The 16186-nt window shown below is 46.5% G+C and overlaps 1 protein-coding gene across 2 annotated transcripts in view; it reads right to left on the reverse strand.

Moving 5' to 3' along the window:
* The window catches only part of Kdm1b (lysine demethylase 1B), a 41288-nt gene that overhangs the window by 11204 nt on the left and 13898 nt on the right, over nt 1-16186 (reverse strand). Inside the window, exons 7-15 of one of the 2 annotated variants that reach the window (XM_029468251.2) lie at nt 15055-15075; nt 13962-14000; nt 11838-12066; nt 9762-9946; nt 8700-8876; nt 8285-8359; nt 5180-5317; nt 4129-4300; nt 797-924 (exon numbers count right to left, since the gene is read on the reverse strand). In XM_029468251.2, the coding sequence (XP_029324111.1) occupies nt 797-924; nt 4129-4300; nt 5180-5317; nt 8285-8359; nt 8700-8876; nt 9762-9946; nt 11838-12066; nt 13962-14000; nt 15055-15075 (1164 nt within the window). The remainder of the gene's footprint in view (nt 1-796; nt 925-4128; nt 4301-5179; nt 5318-8284; nt 8360-8699; nt 8877-9761; nt 9947-11837; nt 12067-13961; nt 14001-15054; nt 15076-16186) is intronic. The other variant, XM_021180047.2, reaches the window with a different exon arrangement.

The following is a 16186-nucleotide window of genomic DNA, read 5'->3' on the forward strand; positions in this document are numbered from 1 at the left end:
GTTCAGGGACAGCCTGGGCTACAGAGCAAGCTTTAAAAGCCACCAGCCAAGTGTGGTGCAAACCCGTGACCCTAGCAACATGGGAGGTGGTAGCAGGAGGAGCTGGAGCCATATAGCAAGTGGGTCAGCCTGGGTTACAAGAACAGGGCTCTGTGGGTGGAAGTGCCTGCTGCACAGACATGACCTCATTTGATCATCACAGCTTACAGTGAAAGCAGCTCCGGACAGCTGCCCGCTGACCATGCGTGTTTGTGCTGGCACTGAAGCAACAGTATGAATATGCACACAGAGAGAAATGGACCAGAGAGACTCAGAATAATAATGATACTAATAAAACTATGGAGTTAATCATACTGTGAAGCCATGGTTCACAACGTTCTGGGCAACAGAACCTTTCTTCCTTAGTCCCAAGCAGCCTAACATTCCATATTTATACATACAACATGCACATAGTTATAAGCATCCTTTTGTGTGTGCATAGATGTAGAGGCCAGAGTAGACTCTGGGTACCTCCTTTAGCCTCCCTGCCTTAGTTTTGAGACCAGGTCTCTCTCTGAACCTAGAGCTCACCAGCTGGCTAGACTGGCCATCAGCAATCCTCACAGATCCTCCTGTCTCTGCCTCCTTGGCACTGAGATCACGCGCTCATGCCACCGGGCCTCACTTTCTCATGGGTGCTGGGGATCCGAACTCAGACCCTCATACTTGCGCGGGAGGACCTTCCTGAACGAGCCCCCCCTCCCCCCCAGCTGCCTGCCACAGTGTGTCACGGCCCACTCCAGGCCGGCTGGCTCACCTGGTGCAGGCTGCTGCCACAAGCATACTCCAGGTTACTCAGGTGGAACTGCAGCACCTGTCCTTCCAGCTCGCTGAACTGGATGCCAGACTCCTTCACAAAAGCTCGGTAGATCTCCTCTATCTTCTCTGTGGTGGGAACGGATCAGAGCAGAAAGATCAGCGGAGAAGGAAACTCCTGTCATGTTCTTGATCCTGCTGCTTTCCCCAACAGAGCCCCAAACTTCCAGCCTCCTCAAGCAAACTCGGGAATAACTGATACGCAATAAAGTCCTGATGGGGCTGGGGAGTCCTCGGCACTTGAACACCTGCCTTAATGGAAAAAGCTTCCGAGGCAGCTACACCTTAAGACGGGTTGAGATCCTGCTCAGCTAGAATCTGTCTCCCTTCTGCTCATGAGTGCAACAGTCTCTTTACACAAGCATAACAGGCCTGCCATTCCCTGTCTGCTCACTGCTATGGCCTGGACGTTCCTGTGACATCTCCCTGCAACTATGGAAGTCTGGTAGGCTGCATTCTCTTCTTCGGACTTCCACTGACTCGGCCATCTTCCTCAATACCACTAATGAATTCCTGTTGCAACAGACGATTACGTTCTTCTAAAAGCTGAGCTGGGTGGGCACCTGGTGGCCTCACCTGAGTAGCAAGTATGACTTGCCCACTTTGAGGCTTGGCCACACAGCTCGTGATCCTTTCAGGGTAAATTCTATCCCTGCTGTGGAGTTTAAGTGCACCCTCCAAGGACCTGGCCCTCCATGCCTTATAATCTAGTGTTAGCCAGCTGCTGCCTCAGCCTCCTGGGTGCTGGATTACAGCTGCGGGCCTCCATTCTGGCTTGGTTTTCACCTTTGTTTTACAAACCGTGTCATCTTTCCCACTTATCTATCACTTATCAACCTCAGCACTTATCCATCCCATTACTACAGAATTTCAGCTCTGTCTTAACTAGACAGTAAATGGGGCGGGGGGGAGGGTACACATTAGGTATCAGAGGGCTCTGGCTTATGCCTAATTCCAAGCATCTTAGTACAGGTGGCTCCTATTTAGTAACAACCATCACCTACACCTGTCACAGATCCCAGGTTTCTATGGAATCTGTGCATCTGTCTGACTAGACACACCACGGAGCATCTGTTCTGCTGGTTTGTTTTCAGAACTGAAAAATAGACTCAGTGCCTTGAAGCAGGGTAGACAAGTGATCCCCGAAGCTCCAGCCTGAGCTGTGCTGAGACAAGGTATGTATTTATTAATACTACATAGCTTGGGGGGAGGGCCAAGAACGGGGGGGGGGCAGGGGGCTAGAACTCCACATCTCTACTCAGCCTCAACACCTTTAAGACTAGCTCAACTTTTGTTTCTTTGCCAACTCCAAAATCTCACTCAGATGTTCTTATTGTTACACTAATTGCTAACACTATGTTCCCAGGGACCCTGGGCTTGCACTGGGTTCTGCCCTGGAGTCTTAAGCTCTCTGTAGCAGCCCATTCATGCTGACAGCAGCTCTCCACTCTGTGGAACAGGAGAGCTCACCACTGTTACAGCCCAGCATGAAAGGAAGCACAGGCAGACTAAGGGGAGCTTGAACCTAATGTCTGTGTGAGTCACATTTTAAAACTTCCGTGTGCACTCCTTCTGAAATGATCTTTAGCCCCAAAGCATTCACACGGTCACACACACTCCATGTACTGACATTGTACATAGCAGATATGCTGAAAGGTAGAATACAACCATAACTTCACACAGATGTATGCATAGATCAGCAAAACTTTTCAAATAAATTAAGCTTAAACATTACTTATAAATTATCCTTGGGCCTCCTTTAACTTTTTAGAAACAAGGCCAAGAGAAAAAAAGCTGCACCAGCAAGTGAGGAGCTAAGAAAAAAACAAAGAGAACCCAGCCAGTGAAAACACTGAGAAGAGAGCTGGGGGTGATGACACTCACCTCAAATCCCAGCACTCTGGAGGCTGAGACAGGAGGATTCCAAGTTCAAGGCTAGCCTGGACTACATAGCGAGTCTCTGTCTCAAAAGAAAAAAAAAAGTAAAATTTGGAGAATTCTCAAGTCAACCTAACAATTTCAATTCCAAGAGGTTGACAATTGGTCTGGATACTACACACTGCAGTGGGCCTGCAGCCTGGCGGGGATTTCTGGGAATTCTGTCATGGTCATCTGCCAGTACTTCCAAGGATGATCTGACTGTGGTCCGGTTTCTCAGAGGTGTCAGAGAAGGAAAGACCGTGCCTGTGTGTACGTTAATTGTCAACTTGATACAAAGTAGCATTTCCTGGGACTGGATGTGATTCAGTGAGACTGCATACATGTCTCAGTTGCCTTGATGTGGGAAGACAAAGCCTGAAAGTGGGCAACACCACCACTGGGTTTTGGTCCCCAGAGTGTCATTAACGCAGGAAAAGCAAAGTGAGCAGGTGGCATGCGGCCATTTCTTTTCTCCAAGCACCTGACTATGGATGAGATGTGGCTTTCCTGCCGTGGCGGGCTGTAACCTAACCCTTTCTTTCCCAGGCTGTTTTCCTCAGAGTCTATCGCAGCAACAGCAATGAAACTTTAAACACCTGCTACTGAAGTGAGGTACATTATCAACTGAAGAAGTGAAAACACGTTTGTCAAAATACGTGGGTAAAGAAATTAACATGTTAGAGAGTTCAAACATTCACACTCCAAAAACTACCATGCCTCCAAGAACTACAAATGAAAACTGCAGATCACAAAATTTCAGGTGACATAAAGAGAAATGCGAGAGGCGGTACACAGAGTGCCAGTGGTGCCTTCAGTCGCCGTAAGGAGTTAAGTGTGCTTGAGAGTTGTGAGTGCCCCATTCAAGTGCCACAGTCGCAGTTCTGGTTTCATATTCTTATTCTTAATATATATTAAGCACTTTAAAAAAATACACTAAAAGAACTTAACCTATTACAACTAAAGCCAAAGAAAGGAAAGAAATCCTGATATACTGAGACCTTCAGAAAGTATATATGGGCTAATAGGCATATACGAGGGCTTACCACAGGTTTCCATATAAGGAAGTTTCTCTAGGGGATTGAAAAGTAAATGTTTGGATAATTTAGTTAAACGACGTGCCCAAAGTAAGGTTCATGTGTGCGTGCATGTGTGTGCATGTGTGTGTGTGTGCGTGATCAAGCGCCCCAGCCAGTGCACACACAAGCATGCACAGGCCAGCAGCGACAGACCCCAGGAAGAACCTGCCCGCCTCTGAGAAAATCTGCAGAGTTCAATCAAAGGGATGCATGTAAGGACCGGCCCTCCTGCAGACACTACGAGGAAACCATCACACCACCGTCCTCCTCCTCATACCTCCTAAAGGGACATCTTGGAGCAGAGTCTTATCCTTCCTCCACTCAGAGACAACATCCAAGAGAGCATTAAAATGAAAGTCCATGCGTTTGTCAACAGTGGGGTCAGTTATCCGTCCACCTTCCTGAATTAAGTCACATCTCTCTCCCAACTTACGCATGCTGATGCCAAGCTTCAAAATAACAAGAAGAACAGGGTGAAAAGTCTTTCCTGGAAAAAAACACCTACAACGTCTAAGCTCAAGTTAGGAATCGCTTGCCCTCATGATGACGCTAATAACTCAAAACCAAGGCTTTGGTGTGCCTGCTGGGGGTGACAGCCAAGCGAAGCAGGAGGAGATGATAAGGCGACGACGACAGCTTCCGGCCAATACACGCGTGTCGTGTACTCAGCTCATGGTTCTGCTGCTGGGGCTGCCTGTACTGCCGAACATTCTGTCTCTACCTCAGCTCTTCATGCCAATGAACATACACACTCAGAGAAGCCAAAGCCTTTCGGGGGCGGGAATCACCTTTGACCTACCAGGTTGGCAAGGTAACAAGACAGGACGCTGGGTGACTGACTTTCAGAGAAATACCATACTTTCAAAGTATTATTTATGCCCCAAATGTCACATGTACATTATCTTGTGTAATATTTGGGGCATACCTACACTAAGGAAATTACTAGTTTGAAAGACAAACTTACCTAAGGATCCTACATTTTTACCTGCTCTGTCTAGCAGCCCTGGGCTTGACTATGAACCAGTTAAGTAGCCTGTGACTAACCCACAAATAAAAATTAAAGATCTTAGGGAGGTCTTTTAAATGCCTAATGGGAAAGGCATGCTTGCAACCACTCTTATTTACTTTGCAAGAGGGTCTGAAGGAAGTTTTATGCATACTGTCCACTCTGGAACCATAATGTAGCCCAGCCCATCCCTAAAACTCAGGACCTCACACACGTTAGGCAGGTGCTTTACCACAGGGCCACACCCTGCTTCATATTAATGCTCTTATGCAAACAGAGACAAGTTTCATTTTCCTTGTCTACAAGTTTTCAAGACACTCACTTGCTCACACATTAGTGCTACTGGGTTATTAATACAGCCATTGACAATCTGAGGTCCTCTTCCTACTACCACGCCTTTAAAGGACTTGTCATCCCATACTCGGCCTCCAATTCGGTCTTTGGCTTCCAGGACAGTCACCTAAAAAAGGTAATTGGGGAATGTAAACAGAACATCATACCAGATTCGGAATTACAAAAATGTAGAATGGCAGTGTTAATCAGCTCCTTGCTTACGCACTTTAACGTATTGCTACAGAACCAACTCTAAGTAAGGAGAAGCCCAGGTCTACACCCAAGCCAGTCTAGGCTCTAGCAACAAGTAGCTGGGTGGTCTGCAGGATGGATACCGTCCACCACTTCTCTCAAACCAGATAAGATTCAGCAGATGAGCCAGACTGCAGACTCATGCCTATAATATCCCAGTACTCTGGAGGTTGAGGCAGGAGGCCTGCCATGAGCTTGAAGCTACCATGGGCTACACAGAGAGTTCTAGGCCAGCCTGGACTATAAAGTGAGACTCATTGATGAATGAGTGCATTCATCGCTGAAAACATTAATACCATGTGACCACTGGGAATCAAACCCAGGTCTTCCAGGGGAGCATGGAGCCAACTCCCCAGCCCCCACACAAGTTGTCTGTGTAAAAGTGGGTACACTTGTGCGTGTAGATGTGTGTGACAGGTGTACCTGACCTTACTCTCTGAGGCAGGCTCTCTCTCAACTGAACCTGGAGCTCACTCTCACCAAAACTGGCTGGCCAGCCATTGCCCAGAGCTGCCTGCTTCCCCTATCCCAGCGTGCCGCGATTACAGACACAGGCTGCCATATCTAGCTTATATGTGAGTGCAGGAAATCTGAACTCAGGTCTTCACGGCTGCACATTAGACAATTTATACATGAAGCCCTCTCCAAAGTGCCGAGAAATCACATTAGGATCCAGTGTAGCTCACGGATGGTGGCATATGTGTGGAAACCTGGCACTCAGGAGATTGAGGCAGAAGATCAAATGTGATGCCATTTTGGATTACATGGGAATTCCACTTCAAACAAATCAAATAATTGTGCTCAAGAGCTGATTTATCCATGACCTATCTATTGCTAGAACCTTTTCAAGTATGGAAGTATGACCTTGACAAAGTTGGCTGAGTCCAGTGAGTGCCAGTGAAGTGCAGAACTGCTGCTGGGTGCAGGCAAGGTCTGGGTGACCCCAGGATTCCAAGTGGGTTGTAGTCGGAGCATCGTGAGTGCTCCTTACGGCAGCATCAGCCATTAGCTCTGGATCCCCGGGAGCACTCTGAATGTTCTTTCCCAGCTTACTCAGAGAGCTCTACTCTCTAACCTTACATGGGGATGGACGGTCTCCTAGGCTAGCTTGCGTATGTGAGAGTCTAACAAGTCCTCTGGGCATTCTCCTCCAGACTTGACTAGGGAGGTACAGCGTGGGGCTCCACCTCTCCACCCTCCTCCGAATTTAACAGTGAGCTACTCGGTTCTACGGGCTGAACATTAAAGGCAGCCTCCCCAGACTTTGAAGATTAATATCCTTCCCTGTAATATAATCTTTAAGTTTCCCAAGTAAAAAGCAAACGAGAGACACTGACCCTAACCTCTCATACTGAAATAACGCAAACACTTTCTGTAGCTCACAGGAGGGATTCCCTCCCACAAACACTTCCACTAACCCAGTTGACGTTCCTGCCTTGCCCAGGAGTGTAACGTGACCCACAACCTCAGTTCTCCATCTACCCAGAAGAAAAATACCTTTTAGGCATAGCTATTGAACACTTCTAACAGCCTAAAACAGGACTTCGAATCCTTACTGCCAAGGTGGTACTGCTTAAATTCTTTAGGCTAGACACGGACAAAGAAAAGGGCTGAGCCTTAAGTTATATTTAACCTGCCTCTGCCAGCCCTCCGGAGGAAGAGGCAGAGGCCCGTGGATCTCTGAGCTTGAGGCCAGCCTGGTCTAGAAAGGGAGTTCTAAGACAGCCAAGGATTCAGAGAGACACCCTGACTTAAAAAATAAAAACAAAAAGCCAACCAAACAAAAACCAAAACTATATTTAACTTTGTCTTCAGTGAAAAGCAAAGTCCTTACAAAGTTTTAAAGAGAAGAAATCGATCCAACTGAACAAATCAGAGAAAGCTACGGGGAAGGTTCCTGATTTGATAAAAATTAGATACCAAATTCTGAGACAATGTCGCACTCACTAAATGGTCCTGAATGGCCTAAACCAAGCTGGCCTACAACTCAAGATCTGCCTGCCTCTGTCTCTTTGGTGCTGGGATTAAAGGTGTGCGCCACCACACACAGCTGAACCATCCTCTACCCCACTAGCAGTCTCTATCCCGGCTAGCTGTATGTGAGTCAGGCATTTTCCAGCAAGTGGCATATCCTTCTGTCTTCCTTAGGAGAAGCCAGATACCTTACACATCTACAGTGCTAAGGAAGCCAGAATTCTAGCTCAGCCTTGAGACTGTTCAACCCATCCCACTTCCAGAAGCCATGGCTTTTGTTCTGCAGCATATTCTTCTAAGGATGACTGGTTGGCACAAGGAACCCCGACGGCCAGTGCAGAGCGCCCGCCTGGCGGCTAGCAGAAGCATTAATATTGAGGATTATCAGGGTTCCAATCCTCAGTAGGAGTTTATAAAAGGGAAAAAGACGTTTCAAAAACGTCCCCGAGACACAATGATCTCTGTGCTTTCATTGTTGTTGTAAACTATGCCATCCCCTCCACTGGTTAACGATAACCTGCCAATTACTTCTGTCGATGCAGGTTAGACTATCAGAGTTCCTTCCTACAGGAAGTCTACTGCCCAAAGCTCTACCTGCTCTGACACAGACTCAGAGCTTCCTTAAAACCTACTGCAAAACGATGTGGCCTGGTGAGGTCCCAAGTCTTTAATTGTCAGCACTTGAAAGGCAGAGGCATGTGACGTCAGTGAGTTCGTGGCTAGCCTGGGCTATGTACTGAGACCCTGTTTCAAAAGAAAGCCAGTGTGTGTATTATCCTTCACTAATTTTAGGAACCAAGTCTTAGATAATTTGAAACAAAGGAGCAGTGACCGCCCCCCCCGCCCCCCGCCCCCCGCAGAATCTCACCTTCATCCCAAAGTTATGTAGTTGCCTAGCAGCTGCTAAGCCTGCTGGACCAGCCCCAACAACCAGAACAGATTTCTTCAAAAAGAAACAAAACACCAGTTAGAACAGTGTGACGAAATGCTATTGCAGTTGCTCTGGGAGGTTCTAACTGCTAAGCACTGTTAATCTAGTTGTATCTCTCTGCTGTTACTGCGATTTGCTTTCCCACAGTACGGTACGTGATGGTACCCGTCAGAAGTAACCGCATTTTTCTTTCAGCCTGAGGAAACTGTGCCCCCAAGTCTCCTCCTGGGAGAAAGTCTTCACGAGTCTTGCTTACGCCTAATGGTTTCTGCAGTATCTGGTACCAACATAGCAACACACTAGTCTCTTATCACAACCAAAGGCAGAGCCTACCGCACACCCAGTTGCTTACATTGTGGTAGTGTTTAGGAAGAAGATGCTGGCCTGCTCCCACCGTGAGAACTCCTGTGTTGATGAGGCCTTTCCTCGTCATGAAGTAAAGAATCCTTTCCACTTCCTGAACGCATCTGATGCGTACAAGGCCCCGGACAAGGATGTGGGGAATGCACTTCTGAGGGGTGAGAGCTTCCTGTGTTTACAACAAAACCAAAACCAACAGCAACAAAGTAAGTAACCCAATAAAAAACAAACAAAAAACTAGGGCTAAAAGTTTATTTTTACATTTTAGTTTTTTTTTTTTAAATTGGATATTTTCTTTATTTACATTTCAAATGTTATCCCCTTTCCCAGTCCCTGCCCCCTAAAATTCCCTATCCCATCCTCCCTCCCCCTGCTTCTATAAGGGTATTCCCCTACCACCCACCCCCACCTCCCTGCCCTGGCCTGCACTGGGGCACTGAGCCTTCCCAGGACACCAAGGGCCTCTTCTCCTATTGATGCCCATCAAAGCCATCCTCTGCTACATATGTGGCTGGAGCTATGAGTCCCTCCATGTGTACTCTTTGGTTGGTGGTTTAGCTCTGGGGCAGTCTGGTTGGTTGATACTGTTGTTCTTCCTGTGGGGTTGCAAACCCCTTCAGCTCCTTGAGTCTTTTCTCTAACTGCTCCATTGGGAACCCTGTGCTCAGTCCAATGGTTGACTGCATTTTGTTGTGAATACAGGGTGTCACTTTGTAACTCTAGCTGACTAGAACTCATGCTGCAGACCAACTGGCCTTGAACTCACACAGAGCCACCAGCCTCTGGCCTCTGCTTCATGAATGCTGGGATGAATGGTCCCAGCACTCAAACTAGTTAGTCACCATGGCTGACACTCTGCTAGTTAGTCACCGTGGCCGATGACTCTGCTAGTTAGTCACTATGACTGACTACTTTGCTAGTCACCATGGCTGACTATTCTGCTAGTTAGTCACCATGGCTGATGACTCTGCTAGTTAGTCACCGTGTCCGACGACCCTGCTGTTAGTCACTGGCGCCCTCTCCTCGCTGCTGCTGCTGGCACGTTCTTACTTACTTTGCAGTTTGTGTACCACAGCGCGAGGATGAGGTTTCTCAAAGCCAGGTACATGGTGGGGTCCCTCGAATACTCTGGGAACTCGTAGAGCTCATCCAGCTCCATCACGTCCGGCCTCACGCACAGCGCTTTCCCACACTCGTTGGGCTGGTAGAAGGGCTGGAAGTACCGGTTCATGCCTAGGACTGACGGGACACAGGCAAGCAGCTCTGCAAGCTGGGACTTGCAAAACCACCAGAAACACGTGCACACTACTCGCGAGGGCACGTCCTCAACACACACAGGGGACGGCCAAGACGGCCCAATGAGTAAAGATTCTTGCCACCAAGCCCGATGACCTCAGCTCAATCTCTAGGACCATATGGAAGGAGAGAAACAACTTTGCTAAACTGATCTTGGACCTCCCATATGTGCTGTGGTACACACACATACAGATACAGAAATGTAATTTTAAGAATTAAAAAGAAAAAAACAAACACACACCCTTTGGCATTTTCTGATTACAAAATTAAACAGTCCCAAAGCCCCATGTCCCATGTTGTATTATATTCCAGGATTCAGTCTATGGTAACATTCTAGCCACTAGTGCCACATTCCAGGACTCAGCCTATGGTAACATTCTAGCCACACTAGTGCCACATTCCAGGACTCAGCCTATGGTAACATTCTAAACACTAGTTTTCTCAAAGATGGACAACTGCTATAAAGGTGCTGTCTTCAAACCTACCTCTTAAGTAAAAAAAAAAGTTTTTACAGTATTCTAAATGTTTTTCCATGTATTAAATAACTTTATATTTATATCTGATTTTATGTTAAATAACTATATATATGAAAAAACATATGTATATATGTATAATATAATGACTATATTAAATTCAGTGGCTTTGTGTCTTACTATTCAACTATTCCCCTCTCGTGGGAATGGAGATCACACCTATTATAATCACAACTGTAAGCAACACTAACATAAGTTTCTTTACACATGCAGTTTTCAACTGATTGGCTTCAGTATAGCATTTTAGAAATGTTTGCTGGTTCAAAAGTCCAGTCATACGGGTCTTCACACACTGCCAAACTGTCTTCACAAATGTGTACTCCTTCAGTACTGAGTGCCCAGCACAGTACACACTCAAAACATTTCCACACTAGCACTCACCCAGATCTCCCCACAACTCCCCTGTTAAGGCCCATCCAGTATTATCAGCTAAATCCTTAATATCAGGCCTTGATAGAAAAACCAAGTTTCACCATCAAAAATGTGATTTGTTCATATACAGATGGAAGACAAGGGGTTGTTAGGATTCCTTTGAAACCAGTAACATATTCTTCCCACACATGGAATTCTGAATCTTTTAGAGTGGATCTCTCCACTGCTATCATTAGAGACAGAGAGTCAAAGAACAAAAATGGTGACCACACAGCCCAAACTTCATTCTGGAAGGTCACAGTTTGTGAAATCATTAAGAGGCACAGCTATTATAATCCAACTTTGAAATAAACACTCATTAAATCCTATATGTAATTCACGGGTAGGAGCTACAAGGCTTTCCAAAGCAACTGTGCATTGTCTAGTAATGGTGTGATAGATCTGCAGGGCTATCCTCCCTCAGCATCCTCAGAGAACTAGTTCTGTGACTCCTTCCCTCCCCACACAAGTCTCGCAACCACACATCCCAAGTCCCTTACTTAAATGGTGCAGTGTCTTAAATGGTGCACAAGCCCCTCTCTAGATAATTCAACAACTAATACAACATAGATACTATGGACATAGCTTCTAGTGATCAGATATCCTCTCTTCTGACCACCACGGTCACACACAGTAAAGTCTGCAATAAGGAATCTGCATATAATGAATACAGGTGGGACTTCTTCCCACAGAGCTCTCCAACCAGGTTGGCTGCATCTGTAGATGCAGAGAGGTATGTGTGAAGGCCAACTGCATAGGCAAATGCATGCAACAGTGAGTGCTTTATACCATGTCACATACGCTTAAGAGTCTTCTGCAGTTTCCTTACCCTTACATTTCCAAGAAGGGGGGAAGGGATGGAAGGAAAAGGGTACCAGAGCATCTCTTACCAAGTGAAGAGGGGGCTGCCTTGGAGGGCTCCATCTCCCCCGGGCTGGCACTGCCGGTGGCTGTGGTAGCAGCTGTGACGGTGGCACGATGTGTGCTGGTGCAGGAGGGGCTCATGCCAACGCAGTCGGGGTAGTAGGCAGAAAGCAGTGGTGCTGCCACACTGTCCTTCAGCAACGGAGGCTGGATGAGCATGGGGTACCACCAGTGGTTGGAAACTTCCAGCACTCTCTGTGATGGAAGTGGGAGGAAAAGGGGAAATATACATGCTGAGGGTACTTATTCATCTTCACCCACAGCTCTCCTGTTCCCCGTATCCAGACTCAACAGTTAGTTTCATACAGAGAATCAAACAAAAACAGCTGAGGATATCCAGAGACAAACTTTCTTAGGGAAAATTCTTCCCGACATGCAGAAAGCCTCCCTCCTGAGCCAGAAAACCCCCACTGACACCAGGTAAACATGCTGCTTCCCCAATACCCCAGGTCTGCCTCCACCCACCCCTTCTGAGATAGTTACATTTGAAATGGCAACCTTCGGCAACCTGGAAAGGCTTAAGGGAAGTTTCAAAGGAGGAATTGGCAAGATCAGGCCAAGATCAGTGGGCAACTGTCTTGACAGCTAATTGACCCAGCCCACTGTGAGTGGCACCTTCTCTAAACTAATCCCTGAACTGTGGAAGTGTGAAGAAAATTCTCTGGAAAACAAAAGAAGCAGCCAGCCAACAAGCATGCATCGTCCGGGGAGTTGGTCTTGTACAGGAAGGATGTAGCTAGCTGCCTGAGCTCCTGCTTTGCTCTCCCCTCAGTGACGGCCTCTGAGCCTAGGACCATAAGCCAAATTAGTCTTCCCCTCCATGTTTTGTCTGGATAGTTTATCACAGCAGCAGAAATAAAACTAGAACATTCGCTCAGCTCCAAACAATTCAGCTATTGGCATCCAGAGTCTGGCCTCTTAAAAATAATGAATCCATTCTACTTCCTGGGTCATGCAGCCGAGAGGAAACTGGGCAAACCCTGACACTAGCTATGAGCCTCTGGCTCTCTCTTCGCTGGAAGCATACCTGAAGGGGGATCTCCTAACTTAGTCTCCACATGCTTTAAGAGAAACAAACAGCAACCAGTAGGCCCTTGCTAGTTGCCGGCCGTGGAGGCCTGTCTCAGACTACGTCCAGAGCCTCCCTGTCTGGGGATATAGCTCAATGGTAGAATGCTTGCTTATTCGCTTGCCCAAGGACAGGGCTCATTCACCAGCAGCATGAAAGCAAAGCAACTCAAGTCCTTTATGAATACAGCCTCTGTGTTAATGTCATGGATCTTCTGGGTATAAAATGCCCTTAGTATTAGAGCTGATGCAGAAGGTATTCTGACTGCACTGTTTATCCCAAACCCAGAATCCACCTGGTCCATATGGGAACGAAACTTAGTAAAAACAAACAGAGCCGCTCCTTCCAAGAGGAGAATGGATTCCAAATGGATCTAATACATGTCTCTTCTCCCTTTATCTGAACCTGCCATGGTCCTTGAACTTGAGACACTGGGGATGAGCTCCAAGTACCAATTCTGAATCACCGAAATGAGAAGGACTTGGGAATTTAGGGAAGTTCGCATATTTAAAATCAGTTTAAACCAGATCTGGTTACATGGCAAGTGGAGCCAGAAACAGCTGGACCCACTTCTGTATCTGAGCAGGGACAGGGCAGGGTGGCTACCTTTTTGGTCAGAAAATACCAGACCCCTCTCCTGATGCTGAGTCCAGGCCAAGACAGTCAAACCATGGCCACCCTGCTCTTTGTCTCGTAAGGGCTCAGTGGAGGAAAGGTCAGAGCCATCACCAACAAACAAGTGTGCGAAGTCCGACCCCCACAGCAAGGTAGGAGCAGTGTCTTTTCTTGTGCCCTTTAGTGTAAAGCAATCTCACATTCTTTTAACTGTGAGGGGTCCTGGGTCCTGCAACTACAGAATCACTACCATCACCATCTATGATTGTGGGCATTTTCACAATGAAGTCACTACATTCAAGTCAGAAGGCTTGGATGTACATCCAAATAGATGCTACTAGTCATTTACTTAGTGAACGTATCTTTAAAGGCCAAGTTAACTCTGATGCAGAGCACAGATACTCACCAGATCCTCGGGGAAAGAACAATGATCGGGGGTGTCAGGCTACAAGAGAAAGCCAAGTCTGAATTAAGTGTTTTCAAAACATACAGTCTTAGCTGTCCATTTTCTTTCAATATGATACCTCCCTTTTTAAAAAAACAAAAAACAAAAAAACCCCTATTTAACTGGCAAGAAAAATGCAGGACATGTCACCAGAACGAGAGTGTGGGAAGATTGGTACTTTCATTAAGATGTTCCTCCATAGGGTTGGTGAAATGGCTCAGCGGTTAAGAGCACTGACTGCTCTTCCGAAGGTCCTGAGTTCAAATCTCAGCAACCACATGGTATCTCACAATCATCTGTAATGAGATCTGACACCCTCCTCTGGTGAGGCTGAAGTCAGCTACAGTGTACTTACATATAATAAATAAATAAATAAATCTTAAAAAAAAAAAAGATGTTCCTCCATGAAAACAATGGGCTGTACAAGCGGCAGAGAGGGCTGTGACAGGGTACACATGTCTAAAAGATATAGAGGCCTGGCATTATCTTGCAGAACTAAAGCTGTGTCTCACTCAGATAAACATACCCAGTAATTTTCATCTTGGAGTACTTCCTAAAGTCCCTTGTAACATGGCGCCAAGCAATGAACTACAAGGAAGTTCAAAGGCTGGGGATACAGGGAGCCTGCCTCCTATTTCAAGAGGCTGTGGGTTCAATCCCTAGCACTGCACCAAAGGAAAACTGTTCAAGCCAAGGACGGCAGCATGCACCTGTAATCTCAGCACTTTACAGGATGAGGCAGGAGGATGGACAAGTACACAGTATAAGCTTGCAGAACACAGGGAGCTCAAAGCTATCCTGGAGGATTCAGACTCCAAAGGCAGCTTGAGCTACACAGCAAAACCCAGTCTCAACGGACAGAAAGAGCAGAAGAAACAACACAACTTGCTGTATATATTTCTGAAGCTCAAGGAAGTTTTGTTTGTGAGAGAACAAAGCTAACTAGAAGCCAACAGAATAGGTAAGATGACATGTACCATGACAAACAATGCCATGTCACCCAGCAGTGAAAGAACACATGACAACTACATGCCACAGCACAAGTGGAACTTACCAGCAGTTCTGAAATATCCCACTACACGATTCCATTTATATGAGGGTCAAAAAGGAAAAAAAAAAAAAAAAGCAAAGCCAAATTCATAATACTGTAAATTGGAAAAGCAAGCGGGCAATTTACCCTTGGGAGCAAGGTTGGTGGCTGTAATTGACAGGGGTCACCAGGGCATCTGCCAAGTATTGCATTTCTATATTGGGAGCCCGAAAAGCAGGTACTTGTGACAATTCATTTGCCTGGGCTTTTGATTTGTGCAGTTTCTGGTTCAATACAAAAATACTACCTAATGGAAGGTCAGGAGAACACAGGCCTGGCAGCTCCAATCCAAAGAAGTGTTTCCAGAGAAACTCTTACATTGTACATTAATAAGAGACTTGAGAGCCAGGCGTGGTGGCGCACACCTTTAATCCCAGCACTCGAGAGGCAGAGGCAGGTGGATTTCTGAGTTCGAGGCCAGCCTGGTCTACAAAGTGAGTTTCAGGACAGCCGGAGCTATACAGAGAAACCCTGTCTCGAAAAACCAAAACCAAAAACAACAAAAAAAGAAACTTGAGCACGCTGGGGCAGCAACACTCCAGGAAACACAACAGGAACAGCCACGACTTAAAAAAGACCTTCCCCTCTCCTGGAACAGGGAAGTGGACACAGTGCAGCAGACCCACGCTTGCAGATACTACTCAGCAAGAATGAGCCAGAGCTTTAGGCATCAAAGCCTCAGTGTTGACTGGAAAAAAATCAGAGGAAGTAGAGCAAGCTGGTGCCACAAACACGATGTTCTCACTGGCTGAAACATACCCCAGGTGCCTTCCAAGGCCTGTCCCCACAAGTGCAACCACACAGTGTGACGGGGCCTTGCCCATGCTCTTTCTTTCCTAGGTCCTTCACTTTCTCCTTTTCTACCATTCAGAGACCTCCTACTTTCTACCTGCAAGGTGAAGCTAAGTGTCAACCATGGTTTTCAAAATCACTAAGTCAATTGTAAGAGTTCTCATAAAATGTATGTGTGTATATACAGACACACACATATAGCCCTTCCAGTATGCATACATATTCTAGAATCTACTTGTCAATTAAGATTAATCAGCCTGGGCTACACAGTGAACCCTGCTGAGAACAGGAACACAGTGGAAAA

This window comes from Mus caroli, unplaced genomic scaffold (assembly GCF_978045245.1).
Source record: "Mus caroli unplaced genomic scaffold, Mus_caroli_1 scaffold_15, whole genome shotgun sequence".
NCBI classification, from domain to species: domain Eukaryota; kingdom Metazoa; phylum Chordata; class Mammalia; order Rodentia; family Muridae; genus Mus; species Mus caroli.